A 19890-nucleotide genomic window follows, 5' to 3' on the forward strand; every position below is an offset into this window, starting at 1 on the left:
CTGTGCGGACCCTGATGATTTATTTTAAATTGCGGTAATTCATACTGCGCTTGTTGGTGAGGCCTAAGCGATAGGGATACGTGATAACAGCAATTAAAGATCCCGAGGAATTAAGGACGGTGACGCTCCCTCGGCAGAGCCCGGCCCTGCCTGCACGCGCTGGGTCCCGCGGCCAGCCCCCGGTGAGGCGGCCAGCACAGGGGGCAGAGGCCCGTTCTGCAGAGGCGGCTCTGTACCGGGCTCCGTGCCCTGCCCCACGCGCTAGCTCGTACCCCAAAGTTTGCACGGTGCGATTTACCCCGCGACGTACGGGCTGGTCAGCAGCCTTGGTCTTGCCCATGAGTTTGTCTCTGCGTAGCAGCTTCTTTTCCGTTAGGTGCCGTTTTGACAAACTGTCGCTACATGTATTTTCTTTTACATCAGTACAGGATTCCAATTGTCCCATTTAGCATGATGAAAGTTACCTGTTGGCTTTGTAGTTGAATCAGTTTTTAGCAAAAATCGCAATTTGTGGTAACCAGTAACCATTAAACCATCGTTACATTGTATAATTTGTTTCCTGATACCCCACCTTTTCTGTAGCAACAGAGATGGGCTGGTTTCATTTAGACTCAGATACATTACCTACTGAGTTTGTTTCCACGGCTAGTGTTACGAGGTTACTTTCATACACTACCTGAACTGGCAGGTAGCGTGGCCAGTGGGTCGTGAGGGGTGGCATCTGGGTCCCAGCTTTGATTGGGCTGCGCCGAGGACAAGGCTCAGAGCAACGCGTGGGAACTGTCGGCGAGCCTGGCATGTGGGGTGCAGCTGCGGTGCGTGTGCTGCTGAGACAGCGCTCCGGGAATTGGGCAGACTGCGGGCTTCCCAAGAGGTCAATCTACATTCTAATTTTCACAGCGGCGTATGACTAGAGGAGAATAAACTCTGTAAATAACTGCATTCACTTCTCTTTGGCCTGCAAGTAAAGCTGCACTTCAGAAGAGTCCTGTTCTCAGATGCTGTTACAGATTTCATCTACCAAGAGTTGAACTTCAGGCTTTTGGTTTAAAAATAATCAAGAGGTGAGGCAGAAGAGGCACAAATATAGCCAGCAGCAATTAGCAAAACAATGGGGTGTTACAAAATCTGTGTTTGGTGCCTCTTGGCATCAGGTCTTTTTCCAGAGGTACGTGCTTTCCGAAGGCGTTTTGGCTACACGAGGAGAGGAGAGGACTGGAGGATTGCAATCTTTAAGTTTTTTTCAGACCAGTTACTTGTCAGAATTGGGTGAGGGTTCCCAAGAAACTTTTCAGACGGTTGGTGTAGGTGGGAGTGGGGGTTGTTGAGGTCCTGAAGGAGCTGCAGGAATCTGGGTCTGTGCTAGCTGCCTGAAGTGTGGAAAACACATTTTGTGAAGTATTTCATGGCTTGAGACAACTGACTGGTATTTCTAAACTAGTTCTTTATAATTTTAATACAGTTGCTAGCATTTATGCATATATTTAACTCTCTCTACCCCTCCCTCTCCCTTGTAGCATTTACATGTGCTGTTATGTTTTCTATACAAGCAGTAAATCAACATTTCTCCTTCAAGCATTTAATCTATTACATCTCATACGCAGCTGCATGAAAAATCCTCCTAAGTGGGACATGAGACATTAGGAACTTCACTTGATACAGCAATGTAAACATAGCAAATATGAAGTAAAGGTGGTTTTAAATACTACAAACCTTGGACCAGGAAAATGCAACGTTGTCAAAAAATCAGGACTTGATGTGGCAGGCTGGAAAAGATGTTGCAGAAGATCAGGTTAACAGAAAACACAGATTTCAAAGTGTAGCTAATTATTCAGTATTAAGCTAATGGCATTTTAGAATTTGGAAAATTTAGAAAACTTTTATTTCCTGATACATTCTCCATATTCTCCACAACATTTTGTTTTGATAATTTTTATTTTGTTTTATGAGAGCTAGATATACAGCCTGGCTAAGCAGCTTCTCTGGTACGTGGCCACAGAACCCAGAGCTCAATTTCTGGCTGCTCTGCTAAGTTGCAGCCTGTTCCATCCCATACCACTCACAGCCTGTGTTGACAGGGCAGGCAATAAAGCTCATACGTACCCAAACAGAAATCCTGTCTAACACATTATAAATTATTTTAAATAATATATATTCAGATGGTTTCAATGTATCAGAAAGCCACAAAGTCATCAGTAACTATGTTAGAGAAAAGGCACTGTATAATTCAGATTACTCAACGTAAAATAATGCAAGTATGCATCTATCTTACCTGTTTATTTCTTGCGTTATGACTTGGGCCGTTACTTTGCTTTGGTTGCTGCACATTGTTGTCCCTGAAATAAAAACCACATCATCAGGAAAATCCCCGTTTGGTTTAACTGCCATCAGGGATGCAGCATTTTTCAAGGGACAAGTCTATAGCTCAGAGATCTGGATTCTGTTTCTGACTCCACCCCTTTCTGGCCTTGACAGATAATTTCAGTGTGCTACGCCCCTGTGTCCATGCAATACAATTATCAGTAACAGTTAGAAAGGTGCAATATATTTTGGGAAAAAATGCTCAAGAAGTGACAACTGGAGCATCTGGCCTAAACTACCTAATAGCAGGGCACTGGCTATTAAACTACCTACTACTACTATTAGCAGCAAAGTCTATTTCTTTTTGGAGGTATGGAATTCATTGTCTAGCTAAAGCATCTACCAGGCTTGCTGAATTAATCTGGAGGATGCTCCAAAGTGTTGAAATACGCATTTGTAATAAGTAAAATACCTGTGTTGTCTTCTGCTTTTCCTGCAAAACCTTCTTCTTATTGCATCATGCTTCATTACTGCTAATACAGTAATGATTACAACTGGCAACACAAGGAGGAAAAAAATAAGCAGACCGTCCCGAAGTGATGTATCTAGAGAAAAATAATCGAAATAATTTAAAATAATAATCTTGTTTAACCTCATATTAAAGCATTTTTTCTGCTAAACCACCTTTTGTTATAAAAACTACAATCTTCAAATTATTATGGATTAAAACTAGTAATTTCACTGAAATTTATAAAATGCTGTGATCAGAAAAGTAGGATTTGGCCTTATGTTATTACCAATTCTTTCTGCCTTACTCATCCCATGTTGTATGATGTACAAACATTACCCTTTTCCGTGTATTTTTTCAAGAATTCTAAAGCAGACAAATTTATTTTGTATTTGCTTACCCACAACTGGTCTGCATGTCTTCTTTGCCTTCCTAAGCCTTTAATACAAACCATGTTTTCCCTTTCTCATAATATGGATTGGTTTTTGCCTCACAAAGCTACAGATGATGAACTTTGCTTGTGAACAAAGAGAGGGAAAAGGTTTTGCATGGTCTCTCAGTGTAAAGGCCAGCAAAATCTACTCCATTTTCCCTCTGCAGAATTTCAGGGCTCTTACATGAGCCAATGCACCTTGTTAACCCCTCTCATTCCTGTGAGGACCCTTTCCATATAAAAAGGCTGCTGGTTTCATTCTCAAGTGATGGTCTTCCTCTATTACATCCATCTTATCAGAACTCTGTTTTAAATACCTAAGTAAATATCTAACTATTTTAAAAATGTAACAGTAATTCTAGGGAACTAATGTATTGCTTTTTATCTTAGAGTAAATAGAGGTCAAATTCTCCCTTGGACCAGCTTCCTTGATGTCTACTAACAAGCACATCAGATAATAATGTTTGTTTTTCAAGTCAGCCCATGATTAAGTGTCCCACACAGTAAAAAAAACCAGTTGAAAAGAGACTCACACACACATGCACGCACCCATTAGTTATTAGTAGTTATTTTACCAGACAGTGCGGACAGAATGAAGGCCAGTTTCACTAGCCTACCTATGTGAGCTGGACCACTATTAACACTGCCGCCGTAGCCTGACTCGTTGCAGAACGGAGGCGCCCATCCGGAATTGCAGTGACAGTTCCCGTTGTTGTTACACACCTACAGTCCATATGACAGGGATTAGTCAAATGAACAATGCCTTTCTGCAAGCTGCCACTTCAACCTCCAGTATTATATTTGGAGTTCCACATTAAGAATTGCATGTGGAAACAAGAAATACTGCACAGTATTGCATAGAAATACATGAAGTATTAACTGGGAATAAGCTCTCCCCCTCCATAACATCCCAAAACACTGAGGGATACTGACAGCGCAAGTTAATTCTCTATAGAAATTAACCTTCTGTTTTGTTATTCGCCTGCCATAGATTACAGTCCAGAGAAGACACTTTTATAACCTTTGGACTCCATTTTGATTTTTCATGGAGACATACATCAGGAATCACTAGCGTGTCCTCCTCAAAGGAACATTTTCCCTTTACAGTTCAACAGCTCAGTAGTATTAGAAAAATCCCTAGGGCAATTCAGAAGAAATGTCTTTCAGTGTTAGTGCTAAGAGGTTTACAGTATACTGGCAACATGAATTACAGATTAAAAAGCGGACTTAACTTTTCATACAGATGAGAAAAAAAACAAATCCATCTGGCTGGTTATTGCTTTTATTCAGGGATTTTGCACCTATCTCTGTCTTCTAGAAACAGGGCATGAAAACGCCATCTACTCACCCCATTATCGTTACACTTCTCCTTTACATCACAGTTGTAGCCCAGACGACTTGCATCAACGCATTCAAAACCTACACAGGCCTGGAAAAAGTAGTTAGTGTCTTTCAAACACAAAAGTTCAAAAAATCCCATCCTTTTATAAATATACAATATAAATGTATATGTTTACAAGTCTAAAGCTTTTACTTAAATGTCAAGAAAAAGGGCTGCTAGAACATTCAGTACTTCACAGTTCTATAGCTGTGTTTGTCTCAGATTTTCTTAAGTCTGTGGATGCATTTTGGTGAGTAATTTGAATAACTAATAATGTACTTCACTGATTTGTAGCATACCAGTTTTTGAAGAGCTAATTCATTGCATATGTTCATCTCAAAAAGCAGATTTTTTTATTATATTATGGCATAAAAATAAGAGAGCTATGTAATGCTTTTGAAAGTTAAGAACTTTCCAGTTGGTGGAATATATCCTGTAATGCTGCTGTGATTCATCTTACCTTCTTTTCTCCACAGGCAGTTCCATCACGGACTTGAGCAGGATCAGGGACATCTGATCCTAAGTCAAAGTCAGAAGACCAGCATAAAACACCAGATGCGTTATTGACAACACTCCAAGCAGGAAGATTTTGAAGAGTAACAGAGGTGCACTGGACCTTGCCGCACAGACTATGCCTGTATTGAATGAATGACACTCAGACACAAGGTGAACAGAAAAAAACCCTGAATCAGTGCAATACACCATCCAGTCAAAGTTTTTAGCTTGCACGTCAAGGAAATAATCTTTTAAATCTCATGCTTTTAAGAGTTTGTAACAGAATGTATATTTCACATTGAACATCTCAAGGTTAGCTTTTATTTGCTGGTGACTTACTGAACAGGACATTTCTTGTACATTCCACCACTCATTCCACAGTTTCCAAATCTATCTCCTTTAATATTTGCTTTTTCAAAGCATACATCAGGTGCTTTTCGTGCTCCTATACAAAAAAAAGTGAAACTTAGTAAGCCAGTACACTGTCTTAAAAATATGAGAAAGAAAAATCAGAACTGTCTATTAGGAGACTACAAGTCTCTTTACATTAAATTATAAACATACCTTTTCCATATATAGCTTCACATTGTGAATCAAAACTCTGGCATACTCCATAGTAGCAATATGACTTCATGTTGTTGCATGGGTAACCATTCATGATATAAACGTCGTCTGGGCAGTAGGCATTGCTTCCGTTGCAGTATTCAGGTAGATCACAGAAATCCATTTTCGATCTGCACTCGGCTCCTGCCACTTTAAACTAGAACCAGAGAGGAATGCCACCCGACTTTTATTTTGGAACAACAGAAGTTCTAATGTGAAACAAGGACAGCTGGGAACCTTTTGTGATTTTAAAGAAGATAAAATATTTTTTCAGATTGATAGCTAATGAATATCTAAAACTTCAGTGTCATGTGGTGTGGCCACAAGTTTATGAGTTGAGTCTGCAGAGGACTTGGGTAAATAGTGCAAATGCGTACACAAGTACAAATTAACAAGCAGCCAACTATCACAGCCTTGGTGTTGCACAATGGAGATCACTTCTACTGATTGCTCCTGCGTCCTACGAGGGATGACACAGATTACATTTTATTTCTTCGCTGCTAGTCAAGAGTTGTTAGGCATGTGTTCTCTGTTTACATACTCTGCTGGTGAATGTAGTTTGATAATGTGATAATATGTCAAGAGTACTGTGATACCTCTTTTAAAACATTAAAAAACACTAGGAAATAGCATCAATTTAGCTAAATAAAACAGCCTACCTTACAATTCTTGCAGCACAGTCCTTGAGCGCACTGCGATCCAGGCGTGAGTTTGCAGGTTGCAGCATCACAGCAAGGGTTAGTACATTCCTGAAGAACAAGCACAGAGAAGGGGACACAATGTTTTTACCTCACTGTATAGCTAGGAAAGTACATCATCAATCCAAGTGCACGGAGAAAGGAAACTTTAAACACGCCATCTCTCTGGCATGCCCAGAGGCTGACAGCGTTCTGCTCTAACAGAAACCAATAGACAGTTTGTCTGTATTTCTTTACTACAAGTCATCAGAAAAACATCTGTTCTGACGTGTTGTGGCACAGGGGTTATAGGGTAGGTTTAAACTTTAAGCGGACACTAAAAGAAGCGGAATAGACCGGTTTTTAAATAACATTTCTTATCACCCCTTCGCCCATCTCGTTTTTCTGCTACACTAGCAGTTTGATGTAGGGAAATGTTGGTACCTTTTAGTAACTTTGAAGATAGCAGTGTTTGCTGACAGCCTTTCGATTTATTGGTGTCTTTTTTGAGACACTTATTTTCTAAAGAACGAGTCAATGTATCCCGTTCTTTGAGGGACATTTTCCTCTGTAGATGAGTTGTCTCTTTTATGTAACAGAAATATCCATGTTACTAAAACCAGCACAAAAATGGTGTTTCCACATACTCTTCGCTGAAAGGTACCTCTTTCTCAGCATTGCCTCAAAGTTCTGTGAAGGCCAGTAGCCCTCGACTGAGTTTATAGCAAAATCAAAGTATGATTTTAGGCTTTTACTAAGATTTAACTTCATATTGCTTGCAAAAATGTAAAATTAAGTCCTCTATTAAGGCAAATCAGGGATACCAAAAGGCCAGTATTATACAACAAATATAACATAAACCATAACAACATAAAACAAGTATACAGTTGAATTTCATTCATTACCTGTGGTTTGCCACAGTCACATTCTTCATCGTTATCTACCACATTATTACCACAGACAGGTTCTTTGTAAATATTACTTGGTTTGGGAGGATTTCTAAGGCAGTGTCCTCCTCCATTTAGAATAAGGTTCTCAAAATCATCAGCACTGCAGGTGCTGAAATTCCTGGATCCACTGGAAAGCATAACATTATTTTTTTATTATAAATATTTTGCTTACAGGAAAAAAATACAACTCAAACCCTTAAAATATTGTCAGTCTATAATAAACATGTTTCATAATGCTAAGAGATCATGAGATACTTCATTTTTACTTTATTTTGCATTACAGTACAGTACTAGAAGTTAAATATACTACGTATAACATAACTGCAAGGACTTTTATAAGCCAGAGAGACCATCAGATTATCCATTCTGCCATCCTTTATAAAACAGGCCTTAGAAATTCCTTGTCTGTACTGAGTCTAAAAATGCGTAATTAAAAAACACTTTCCAGACAGACATTCACCTTGACATGGAGTCCCTAAGAACTCAGGAATACATCTTCTAACAGTAGTTTTGGCCAGTATTCAATTACCCTGATTTATTAATACAAATGTGGACAGGCAAAATAATATGATCCTTTTCTCTTAAGGGGAAACCAAAAAAACAAACTGAAAGAAACGTAAGCCGAGAGGTTTTGTTTAAATTAACTGTTAAGAGATTCTGTGTGAATGATGCACGTTTGCACAAACCCAGTGAATATATGTAAAGCACTCTCAGCAGCGTAAAAAACCCAGCAACACACTATCATTAAAAATAAAATAAAATTAAGAAAATCCAAGGTTTTAGGAATGCTACAAATAAAGAATGACTGGATTGGAAAACAGATATCATTTCAAATAAATTAAAATTATGTCAAGTCCCGAGTCAGTGAATTCACTTCTGTGATTAAACTTTTCAAACAACTCCCCATTCACAAAAGTTCTTCAAGATTCATGGGAGTTTCACAGCTGATAAGGCATAGTCACTGCAGATAACTAACAAATGTTAAAATAAAATAACTGGAAGTCTTACTTATCTGTGCTGTGCATAATATAGGATGCAGGACACCTTTTATCGTCATGTTTCATTCCGAGATTATGCCCCAATTCATGTGCAACTACTGTAGCGTGACGTAACATATTGTTATGATTCAACTAATAAAGAGAATCAGTGTTAAAAAACCAATGTGCTACTAAAGAAAATACTGCGTTTCTACCTACCGGTTTATTCAAGCCACAAATCTCAGAGTCTACGAAGACAGAATACTAAATGATATTGTAGAGCAAAAGCAGTGGGAACACACAATTTGTCACCGTTTATTTTCAGGTAGGGCCCAATTCTGCCACTCTTTCTATTCCTTCCATTAGGATCATATGCTGAATAATAACAGTTGGCAGTTGGACTAGATGATTGCTGTAGGTCCCTTCCAACTGAAATTATTCTTTTCTATTCTATTCTGTTCTACTCTAACACAGTTAATTAGTCATGACACTGATTTCAATGGAGCCTTCAATGACAGACATACAGTTAAAGAACAGAATCTACTTCTTAGATTGTCCACAGTGTTGTGGCATCCATATTGTAAGGACAGGAACTGCTGGAGATACCGGTTCTGCCCCAGGGGTGAAGGAGAAAAAAATTAGATTCTTACTGATTTTGCTGTGTTTAAAATTTTTGCCTGTTTAGCATTACTGTGGGGAATTCCAGACACTGAAGTGCACTATGTTCACTTTCCATCCATGTAAAGAGTAAAAAAATACACATTATTTTGTAACTGTATTCCCATTCCAAAACCACTGTGCTTATGAACTTTAATGATACGAGGATGGGCTTTTCTTGTGCAATCTTGAGATAGATGAATTACAAAAGGTGATCAAAAAATTATTTCAGGACTACGTGGGCTAAGTGGACTGGAATGTGAAGAGGAGAGAAGAGAGAAACTGGGAAATACTTTAAAAGAAAAAAAAAAAAGGTAAAATATGCACAAGTCTTCATGTAAGAAACCCAGTTAAAAGAAACCGTACAACTCCAAGCCTAGTCTGCAAGGCCAGAGTGAATTGACAAAACAGGTCAGCAAAGTGCACGTTATTTATTAGCATGATCTGGAAGGTACCTCTGTGGAAGCAATGTCTGGCCACAGCAGTAACTACAACTCTAGGTTTTGTAAATACACAGGGGAAAGCCTACAGTTGTCCAGGTACCTCTTTGTCTCACTAGCAGCATATCTATGACAGTTTGGCAGCTCCTGTGCTAGTTTCTTCCTTAACCACAACATTATGTACTTACAGTGCTGATTGACCCTCCCTGGACTTGTGAGCAGACAGTACCCACAAAAGCCATTCCAATGGATCCAGCGTAAGAACTTCTCCCTCTGCAACAAAAGCAGTTTGAAGGTGTTGTTGAAGGAGGGGATGAATGGGGATTTCTACTAAAAAGACACTGATGAGTTTGAAACAAATATTGCAAGACAAAATATGGTCGTCTTGAAGTCAAGAAGAAATTTATCACCATATCAGGATTTCACTGTAATTAATAATGAATATCCAAATAACATAACTTGAAATTAATGATCAGTCACCTAAGTCTGCTGTGTCAGTGCTTCTGAGTTCACAAAATCACAGGATGGTTGAGGTTGGAAGGGACCTCTGGAGGTCGTCTGCTCCAGTCCCCTTACCCAAGCAGAGCTACCTAGAGTTGATTAACTATAAAGACTTGATTATATTTCCTTGCCATTTTTCCAGGTTAAAACAGCTTGGAAAGTGAGTGAATTTTACTCCAGTTATATTTTCATTCATATGTAAACCCCAAATCATATACGTTAACAACACTTGCAGCATGGCTAGCTTTTCCACTGAATGAAAACTTACATTATGAGATGGCTAACATCATTTCTTGATCGTTTAAGAAGATCTTTCTGTCTCCAAGAAACGAATCTACTCAGTACATCTCCAGCTGAACCATTCATTACAGATATATGGTTTGTATCTGTCCAGATCTCTAATCCAACCAAAACAATCTGGATGTTTAATGCTCTATACATCTGGAAAAAAAAATAATGATAATTACTGTCCATCAGCCTGTTTCAACTGACTTACGAAAGCTTACATCACTACTACTGAGTAAACAATATGCTGAACATAATGATTGAGACATAACTTTATTTTCTTTGAAACTAAATGTATTTGTATTTATAAACTAAAATACATTTATACATTACAAACGAAATAAAAATATGTATAATATAAGACTAAATAAGGAAAGAATATATGACTGAAGGAAATCTTCTTCGTGAAGGTACCTAAGTATATCTTTCAGTTTGAGAAGTTGAAAAGACCATGTTCATTCATCTCCTTAGCTAATTATCTAGAAGAGAAGCTGGGAACAGAGGATCAGAGAGCTTATGGAATTGTTCACAGTGCTGACAGCTCGCTTGATAAAAAACTACATACATGAGAAATACTCTTCCTAGAAATGTAAAACATAGCAAAGACCTCATGTTCCTGGAGCAGTCAAAAGTCTGGGAGCACATGGAAGTTGTTTTAAAACATCTTGCATCTCTCCCCCTGCTTGTACTGCTACAAGACTTGTGCATAAATTCATGATGTGCCTTAAACGTGTTACAAATTGTTGTATAAATTCCAACACAGCTTCAGAACTGCATTAGCTGTTCTTTTGAAAAAAACTATGATAAAGGAGAAACTACTGTATCTGACCTACCCCATCAACATAATTAATCAGTTCAACTGTTTCCCTTTGCACCGCAGCAGGATCAGATTTCTTCATCAAAAACTGTAAAATAGCAGATGAGAATGTCAGAGAAAAAATTTAATGAAGTAATAAAATGTATTTAGCATTGGATGTTATCATTACCCTGTTGTTATCCACAACGACAAATAATTCCACATAGCTTTTCTGTGGCAGGACAGCTCGCTTCTTCTGCAAATTAAAAAGCACAATAAGTTAACATAATAAATAATGAGTTCCAGGTTTTTACTTATCTCTCTCACGATTTTCATTTCATGTGTTTACAAAGCAATGATGAATTTGTTTTAATATGGCCTTAAAAGTCAATTTGCCTTAGATTTCCACATAAACATCTGAATGTCAGTAATTCACATGTGGTCAGACATGGGGAGGCATGAGCTGAATGGCAGCTCCGTGCCTTTCGTGTCATACCCATGACTGTCTTGGGCACTCTGCTCTTCTGCTAAAGGATTGCTTCAAGCTATCTTAAATTCCCATTGTGCTGTTCTCCTATTTCAGGATTTCCTTAGCAGTACTCTCACCGGTTTGGGGTCCACGAAAATGAAGGCCACGAGGCAGTGGCCTGCCAGGCCAAACCCACCAGCAGCAATACCATGCCAAAGCTCTGGACACCTTGGCTGCTGGAAAAGATTGACAAGATGGCTTAGACTGCAGCTTTCAAGAGAGAAACAGAAATGTATTTACCCTGAAAAGCTTTTCCCTGCTAGAGGTACTGTTTGATAAGAACACGTATTTCACAGAGTGCTTCACAAACATCTTCTCATGATGAAGGCTGACGTTCAGCACACCACATTGGAAGGGGATATCCTGCATATCTTCCAATGGGTAAAACATGTGTTCAAATGTGCTGGATGTGTTGAGCGGCTCCATTCCATACCATTTGCCACCAATGTAGAGAATTCCTCTAATAATCATAAAAGAATGAAAAATTATTCCACAGTTTTTTCCCTTGTGGTTATGACTAGGTGAGTGAATGACAGCTGGATACTTAAAAACTAGAACTGTTCATACCGCTATGTTGAAATATGTCATTATCTTAAATTATCTTAATATAGGATATAAGTTCAAATGCCCAACAGGTTCTCAAAAGACAAAACAGAACTTGTTTAAAATACTCAGTCATACACAAGTGTGGGCTCCTTGAATCAGAAAAGAAAAAAAAAAAAAGCCAAATTGTTACTGAGTCTGGATTGTGGGTAAAGAGCTGATGCAAAGGTTCTCTTTTAGTCCTGATCTTTAGTCTCACTTCTAGCCCCAAGCAGCTAACTAATTCAGCATTTTAGAAAACGGTATCTTTTAAGACAGAGAGGCTACAAGCAATCACTGGGGTGTTTATGAGGGCAACAGCAGTATTGCACTGCTGAATGCCCCTAAGTATAAAAGATTTTGCATTTGTCCATGGCTCAGGAACACCTGATACATGCCCATTTGCTGTGCCAAAATCTTTGAGAAGCTATTATCTTGTTCTCCAGAATCTCAAAACTATATTTAGGACAAGAATTCTCTAGTTACAGTCTTGTGAAGGAAGATCCTCCAAAATGTGAATACAAAGTAAATGAAGGATTTGAGTCTGCGTAAGTTTGCAGAACGGCCAAAATGAAGTATCTGTTCTGTTTAGTGAGATCCAGCACTACCTGGAGTACCAGTACGTTGACCATTTTATTCCTCATTTAAAAGAATGCCAGGAAATATCATTTATTGTGAGTGGCATCTCACTGTGTTACTGTACGTGAGAGATGGGTGAACTTTGCCCCATTTGCCTCTTCCTGCTTGTCAAAAAGCCATCAAACTGAACAAGGCTACTACAACCGACAAGTACGTTCAAACTCCTGCTAAAAAGCCAGGCTCAGTGAACACAGTGGAACATGGACACGCTCTAAGAACATCCTGAATATCTGCACAATTTGCCGTGCATGCCATCTCCTTTGCCAACTCATACGGACTGATTCTGCAGGGAGAACACAACCATCTTTGATGCATTAATCTGGCCCCTTTATGTTTCTCAAATAAATGTAATTTTATTGTATTTGAAACACAAAAATCTGCTTCAAATTTGGTCAAAACTTTTTCAGGGAAATGGTTTGTCTTTTGAAACGTGCCTAATTCATAAGACAGAATTGTTTGCAGGAGTGTTTTAAGTTCAGTGAAAGCATCATCAGACAGCATTTCTACTACAAACGTATCTCTGGTCAAGACACTTGCATCAAGTAACGAAGGCCTCAATTCATGCCCATGTTCTGCCTGTATTTAGATGATGCTCCCTCTGGCATTATCTTCTTTCTGTGAAGGAATTTTGGAAAAGGGGGGGAAAGTGGTAGCTGAGGTAAACTATAAACCCTGTAAAGAGTTTCAGCTTTACAAAAAGGTGAAATACTTGTAAAAAATTTTTGCAAGATAGGATGGTGTTTTCTCTGCAGCAGTACGATGAATAGCAACTGTTTTTTACTGTTTTACTTTGGTACTGCACTATGAATTATCCTGAAGTAAAAAGCAAGAGGTAATACCTAAGGCCATCACATGTGCTAAGAGCAAGCATTGAGTCAGAAATTCCTTCAACAGTGCCATGATAATAACAGTGTGTCTGAAATGCAACAAAACCACATAATTAATGACAAAATAAGACTGTTGGCTTCAAATGCAAACTTACATTCTAACTAACCGTTCTATTTGCATGACATCAAGGCTGGCTGTTACAAATTTACAGAGTTCCCTATTCTAAAAGTAATCCCAGCCTTCTTGGAGTAAAATATTACTTGACGTGAGTACCTACAATAGTGTTTGGTCCCTTCGTTTAGAAAACAACAGCTTTTTAGTTTAACCCATCACCATCATTTAGCAAAATATTTTCATCTACGTTGCTCATCCTGTTCTTAAACAGACTCCTCTCAAAGGCTTGATCTGAGAAGATCTCCCATGCACAAAGCACCCAATTAAGTCTCACTAAGCTCACATGCAGTTTAAAGTTGAAATTAAGTTCAACATCATTTATAAGGTTTGTTTGATACAGGACCTAAAACCGACAGAGCTTTGGTGCTGCCATTGTACCTTTAATTGCAGAAATGCGACCTAATCAGGTAGCTCAAATTCAGTCTTGGCATAATCTCCTGGCATCTCCTTTCACACCCTGGAAAACAGTGGTGCTGTATCCCCATAAACAGCCCACTCCCCCGTAAGACATAGAACCTTACGTTTTGTATCGGTTAAACAGAAATGCTACGAATGTGAAAACGCACAAAAGCCTCTTTCCCAGCAAATATATTTTTCTTCTGTAGTTACATTACATGCATCACTCGCATTTTCCCTCCTACTGCCAAAAATGTCACCAGTTTTCACTGTCCTATTATAGAGATACGAAGACACTCAGAATTAATGGTTGTGCATTTGCTATTGCTTTGAAAATACATTTAGATGCACACACGTCCTTGTCATCTTCAGTTTTATCAAATGGTTCATGTGGCCTTCAATTCATAAAGCTTGGCTTCCCTGGTCTGAGGAAACTGATGCAATATTTTGTTATGTACAATACCTCGTTTTGTGACTGTGTTGCCTCCAGTTTCCCATTTCCCCCATATGTATACAGCATAAAGTCTTCACTAAGAAGCTTTCTGGAAACAAAAATAAACTACAGCTCTTTTAACAGTCTAGAAAGCAAGAAAAGTCAAGAATCTTGGTAAGTACTACATTCTGTTAGCAGCACACTCATGCTAAATCATTATGAAAATCCACAGATGTGAAACAAAATACCTTAAAATGAGCTGCATTATTTGGAACATAAGTTATTTTGAAATATTTTAACTAAAATACCTCTAGAGTAGGATCTGAACAGACCACGTTGCATCAGGGCCTGGACTATTACAGGCTCAGGAAAGAGAAACAACAATAACAGACAAATTTCCTCAAATACAACATGTTTAACAACCCTCGCCCCCCACTAAATAAAAAGCTAACACTGAACTGAATTTGAATTGTCCATAAGGATTTTCTGAAATGTACTATATTGTGCTGCTAATAAAAAATTAATTGAAATAAATTTCTTCATAACAAGAAAAAATATTACTCCCTTCTATTTGTATCATAACAGAGACAATGTTTAAGAGTAATTTTGTAATTACTACAATCTGCCATTTAAATGTTTTCCTCTGGATTTTTTCAGTACAAAAATACTCCTCTGTATGCAATTAACTCCCAAGACGGTATGATTCCTTAGAACACTCCATCACATACTTATTTTTCTTCAGTTTTAGAAGATATGTTCCATTTCTGGTTTTAATTGAGTAAGAAAGATTGTCATCTGAATGCTCCTGGAAACAGAACAAAAGATACCACTTAATCAGGTGATTTTTCTACTTGTTTGTGTCCCTTCCATGTTTTGTTGGAGAAGAGCAGTCCAGCTACTACGTATGATTTAAGTGTCTACCAAACACAGATTCCTAACCCTCATGCCTTCTATATTTTGGCCTCAGCAGCACACTTTACGTTCTTCCCTGTGGAAAGTTTAAATTCTATTACCGTATAAATTTTCACTTGGAAGGCAGAAGGGCACGGCCCATGTATGCACTCCTCGTCCAATGACCACACCATGTTTCCTGACACTCCTTATGTTAATCATTGGCAGCCGGATGAACAACTCACAGATTCTACCTTAATTGGTTTGCACAAAGATGACTAATGTTATTTCATTAACAGTCACTTCAGTAATGGACTCATTATCTAGCACAAAAGAGAGTTATCTCAGAACTGAAGAATTAAGGCTCAGATCTTTCTCTTTTAACTCATTTGTTTAACTTGTGCGACTCTGTGGGACCGTTTCTACAAAGCAAGCACCAGCCCTTTAGGTGCTACATGGCTGAAATCCTCCGGTTATCCAAAGGCCAGGTTCCATGAGTAAAATAACACATACAGCATGGTTCAAGTTCAACATCTAATCCAGCTCAGAGGAAATGGAAATAGTCTTTATGTTCCTTCTCCCTCCTGTTTTATAAGGCTGTTAACAGGACTAGAAGCTTGAAAGGTGCTAGCTTGGACCGAAATCCCAGACATTTGGGGGAACAAATATACTCAACACTAGTTGAAAACACTAAGAATCTAAAGAATGAGTGCAGGGCACATTTCTTCACAAAAATATGTATACTATATATTGCATGTGTGTGTGTAATACAGGGCAGTATCAGGAAGAACAGCTACATCAGAAGAAAAAATCAGGTAGAATGACAAACCTCATGAAAAAATGGGTGATGTTTCTCTCTGCCTGTCAGACTTCGAGGAATAATTATTTCTAATGTAGAAAGTCTGGATGTCTGTTCAGAAGATACACCTAAAAAAAAAGTTTGAAATGTCTAAAGAATCAGAAAGGGTAAGCAAGCTGTTATGTTGGCAGCTGCACAGTGGTGATTGCCGAAAGACCATTCTAATCTGGCTGTAAATGGAGAAAGAGTAATTTCACCAGTACAGGACCTGACTGCCCATGCTTCAGTTTGGGCTGCTCTGTGCCAGAGCTCTTGGATTATGCTTGGAATGTCTCAGAAATCAACATTTTGATTCATGGCCATGTTACTCTTAATTTCTGAGTGTTTAAAATGTGGCCTCATGCCGTTTTGACTGTACTCAAGGTTACACCACTCCAAACAACTGATGTAAAGTGCTAAAACCTGCAAATTCAAGCAAAACTTTTCTTTAACAGGGTGTTCAAAACTGGCTGGCAATCTTGGCTTTGACTCTTGGTCTTAGTTACATTATAAGCTTGGATAATAGGTCAAACTCTTCTCATTCCTTCATATAGACAGTATCAAACCAAATTGATTAGTCTTTTAAAAAATAAACCCCTCAATGAATATGACACTAACATAATAGAGAACTCCAAGAACAAGAAAAATTAAAATAAAATAAATAGATGCCTTCCTGTATTCAGTGTATGTTTTGATAGTGACGAAGAAAGTTTAGGAATTGATTAAAAAAATTAACTTCAGATTAAAGCTGGGTTCTTCTGAAGCACATAAAGAAACACTATCACATGATTTAAACAATCTTAATTCTCACTTATTCTGGATTATTAATTTTGTCTATAATTTTTGAAACATTTTTTTTCTCCCATGATTTATGCTTTTAACCTGATGTACGACAAAAAAATTATACACTACCATCTCTGTCCACCTATCTGTGCCATCACAGTAATTTTTTAAGTAGCTGGCCAGTTAAAATTAACTGCAAGAGATGCAAACATCTCAAATGGAATTCAGTTCCTTCAAGCTTTGTGAAATCACCTTGTTGGTGCCAGGAATACTGTGCTGATCCGTAAATCTACAGCAGGGCTCTCTAGGCGTGGCTGACACAATGGTCCTAGTGTAATTTGTATGGTACAATTGTTTTCAATAGCGGGCCCAACTTTGCCAGGATATTTCAGAACTTGTTAGACAGATAATTGGAGAATATTGTATCTCCAGGAGAATAATTTCAGTCCCTAAATACACTGGGGGATGTTTCTTACTTTCTTCAACTACTAGTTGCTGTTAGGTCCTGCACTTGCTCTTCTCCCTCTTGCTCATACTTCTACTTCTTTCGGCCCTTTCCTTGATTAAATCAACGCTCCCTTCAGCCCTCTCGTTCCACATAAATGCCTTTACTTGTATTCCTTCCCCCCTTGCCCTGAATGAGGAATACTTGCAGTTGTCCTCTGGCTATAATTCTGCCGCCCACTGCATGTATAGTCTTGGCTCACCATGCTGCCTCCTGCCATCACCTAACGCTGCATTTTGTTTGTTCAAGCGACAGTCAAACCTTTGCAAAAGGTTTGTAGCCATTTAAATTATATCACAATTATCTCCAGAACATCATGCCAATGCAGGAAGCTAAAGATGAGAAGTCTTCCACATATCTGGTTTCAGGTAAGTGGTTTTATAAAGTCAAAACCAACGTCCAGTGACTTTAAAAAAAATTGTGTGAACTTGAATTCATCTTTCTTTTTCTTGTCAGCTCATCAGTCTGGTTTGAGTGTTGACTTTAATCAGCAGAGACACAACTGTTGCTATTAAACAGGCTACAGAATCAACAACATGGGTTTTAACAACAAAAGTGGTTTCTTCCCTCTTAAATTGTTCTTTCATAAGGAAACAAAGAGACTTCTTCTCATTTATGGCAGTACAAACTCACCCTCAGCCTCCCACGTTTCTGTGAAAGGAATTCACAATTGCAAAGAAGCCACATAATCACCCATTCAAAGTGGGGAGGAGGATTCTCCAGTGTAATGATGATCTCTACCTATCAGGTAACATCAGGACTTTTATAAGCTAGCTGCAGGCTGCACATGTTTAACATTAAAGACTGCCATTGCAATCAAAATGTGGAAGTTGCTGTTAGTGAACAGGTCTGCAAAGAATATTGGCACTCAGTATTTACTTCTGAATTTGCCCTTAATCTTCAATAATTTCACTACCTAAATAACACAATCCATTCTGCTTCATGAGTTAAATGTGTGTTGAGCTAGCAGTGGCAACGCGGTTCTAACAATTTAAATTTTGACACCTGAAAGCAGGTCTTTAATGCACATCATAAAAATATCACTTTCTAAGAAATATTTCGGTTCTTACAGCTAAATCTAAAATCTGAAGACAAATCATAAATGGAAATGAGTTAATGAGGCACTAAAACAGAACTGTAGGCATTTCCTTCACAATCCTGAAGAAGAAATCTTTTTCTACAGTCTGTACTATTGATGAAAGTGACAGTAACTGCAGTTGTCACCACCCGTGTCCTGTATGGAAGATGACGTATTTACCTACCTACTACATCCTGGAGAAAAAAACCCCCACAACAAACACAAAGAGCTCAACTGTGAAAACGTTCAACACGTAATCTTTTCCAGACACCTTTTTCCCGAACAAGATTTTCTCAATTAGCAGGTCAGCTAATAGCCTAACAGCTGGGAAGAGCCATGACTCGATTTGAAAGGTGTGCATCGTTATGATCAGGACTGGAGCGTACAAGAAGACTTGGAGAAACTTTCTGAGTATGTAACAAAAACTGAAAACTTACCTTTTATCCAAAAAGGTTTTCCAGTTAAAGTTAGTCCAAAAGTGAACAAAAAGAGGCTGTGTTTTAACATGATTAGGTTTGCTGGAGAAACTAGTACAGCATCTGAGCAGACTGTGTACCTGGCTCTTAGCTGCTCTGCACCAGGGAACTAGAGGAATGAGAACCGTCTGCTCCGATGGTAAACAACAGAAAAAGTACTCCGATACTTCATCTCTGCTAAGGAAATGGGAAGTAAAATTTAATCCATTAGGCTTGCAAAATAACCTGGTTAGGCAGCTTAAGGCAAATAACAAGCAGCGTGTCCTTAAACGCTGATTGGAGAGAGGACCAACCCATGCTGGGATCAAACTGGTTTGTCCTAAAGGACTTTGATACCACAGTGAGATCATATGAGATTAGAAACATAAAATAGTGCTACCAACGTATACAATGTTTAGGATGTTTATACTGGCTATTATCAGCTCAGTTAACAAACCTCTAGTATAAAACAATCTACTGTTTGAAATTTCAGCTTGTTGTTCTCCATTTTTTCATCTTTACTTTAAAAATATCAAAAATACAATGTGTATGAAAGCATGGAAATCCCATAAACATGTGGAAGTCCCCAAACCAGGGATCTTACCCAGCCCCTTCTATGTTAAAGATAATTCTCCTCACCAAAGTAATTTTGTGCAGCTCATTGCTCTTCCAGGATCAGAACAGTCCTCCGAGGCATCCTGCAACCACATTGCCACCAAACGCAGAAGAGAAATGCTTCTAAAACAGGATGAATT

At 38.5% G+C, this 19890-nt stretch overlaps 1 protein-coding gene across 1 annotated transcript; it reads right to left on the reverse strand.

Annotated features, from left to right (window-relative positions):
- Nucleotides 1-3: 3 nt before the first annotated feature.
- Nucleotides 4-19385, reverse strand: LOC119153176 (disintegrin and metalloproteinase domain-containing protein 9-like). The gene is made up of 22 exons (XM_037399193.1): nt 19118-19385; nt 16306-16403; nt 15314-15390; nt 14616-14694; nt 13594-13670; nt 11774-11993; nt 11195-11260; nt 11042-11113; nt 10192-10364; nt 9611-9695; nt 8357-8478; nt 7304-7475; nt 6381-6470; nt 5683-5878; nt 5458-5563; nt 5084-5258; nt 4591-4671; nt 3860-3965; nt 2774-2906; nt 2273-2336; nt 1714-1766; nt 4-1370 (listed from the first exon to the last, which is right to left on the reverse strand). Exons 1-22 carry the CDS (start codon nt 19185-19187, stop codon nt 1292-1294), a joined length of 2394 nt encoding a protein of 797 aa, XP_037255090.1. The 5' UTR covers nt 19188-19385; the 3' UTR covers nt 4-1291.
- Nucleotides 19386-19890: the final 505 nt, after the last annotated feature.

The sequence above is a fragment of the Falco rusticolus genome, chromosome 9 (genome assembly GCF_015220075.1).
Source record: "Falco rusticolus isolate bFalRus1 chromosome 9, bFalRus1.pri, whole genome shotgun sequence".
Taxonomy (NCBI): domain Eukaryota; kingdom Metazoa; phylum Chordata; class Aves; order Falconiformes; family Falconidae; genus Falco; species Falco rusticolus.

What these genes read in the sequence shown, in the direction of transcription:
- LOC119153176 (XM_037399193.1), bottom strand. Translation starts at nt 19,187, where the DNA reads ATGTTAAAACACAGCCTCTTTTTGTTCACTTTTGGACTAACTTTAACT. An exon ending in ATCACCCATTTTTTCATGAG is followed by an intron (nt 15,391 to 16,305) that starts GTTTGTCATTCT and finishes TTCTGTTTCCAG; the next exon opens with GAGCATTCAGATGACAATCT. An exon ending in CTAAAACTGAAGAAAAATAA is followed by an intron (nt 14,695 to 15,313) that starts GTATGTGATGGA and finishes TTTTGTTTCCAG; the next exon opens with AAAGCTTCTTAGTGAAGACT.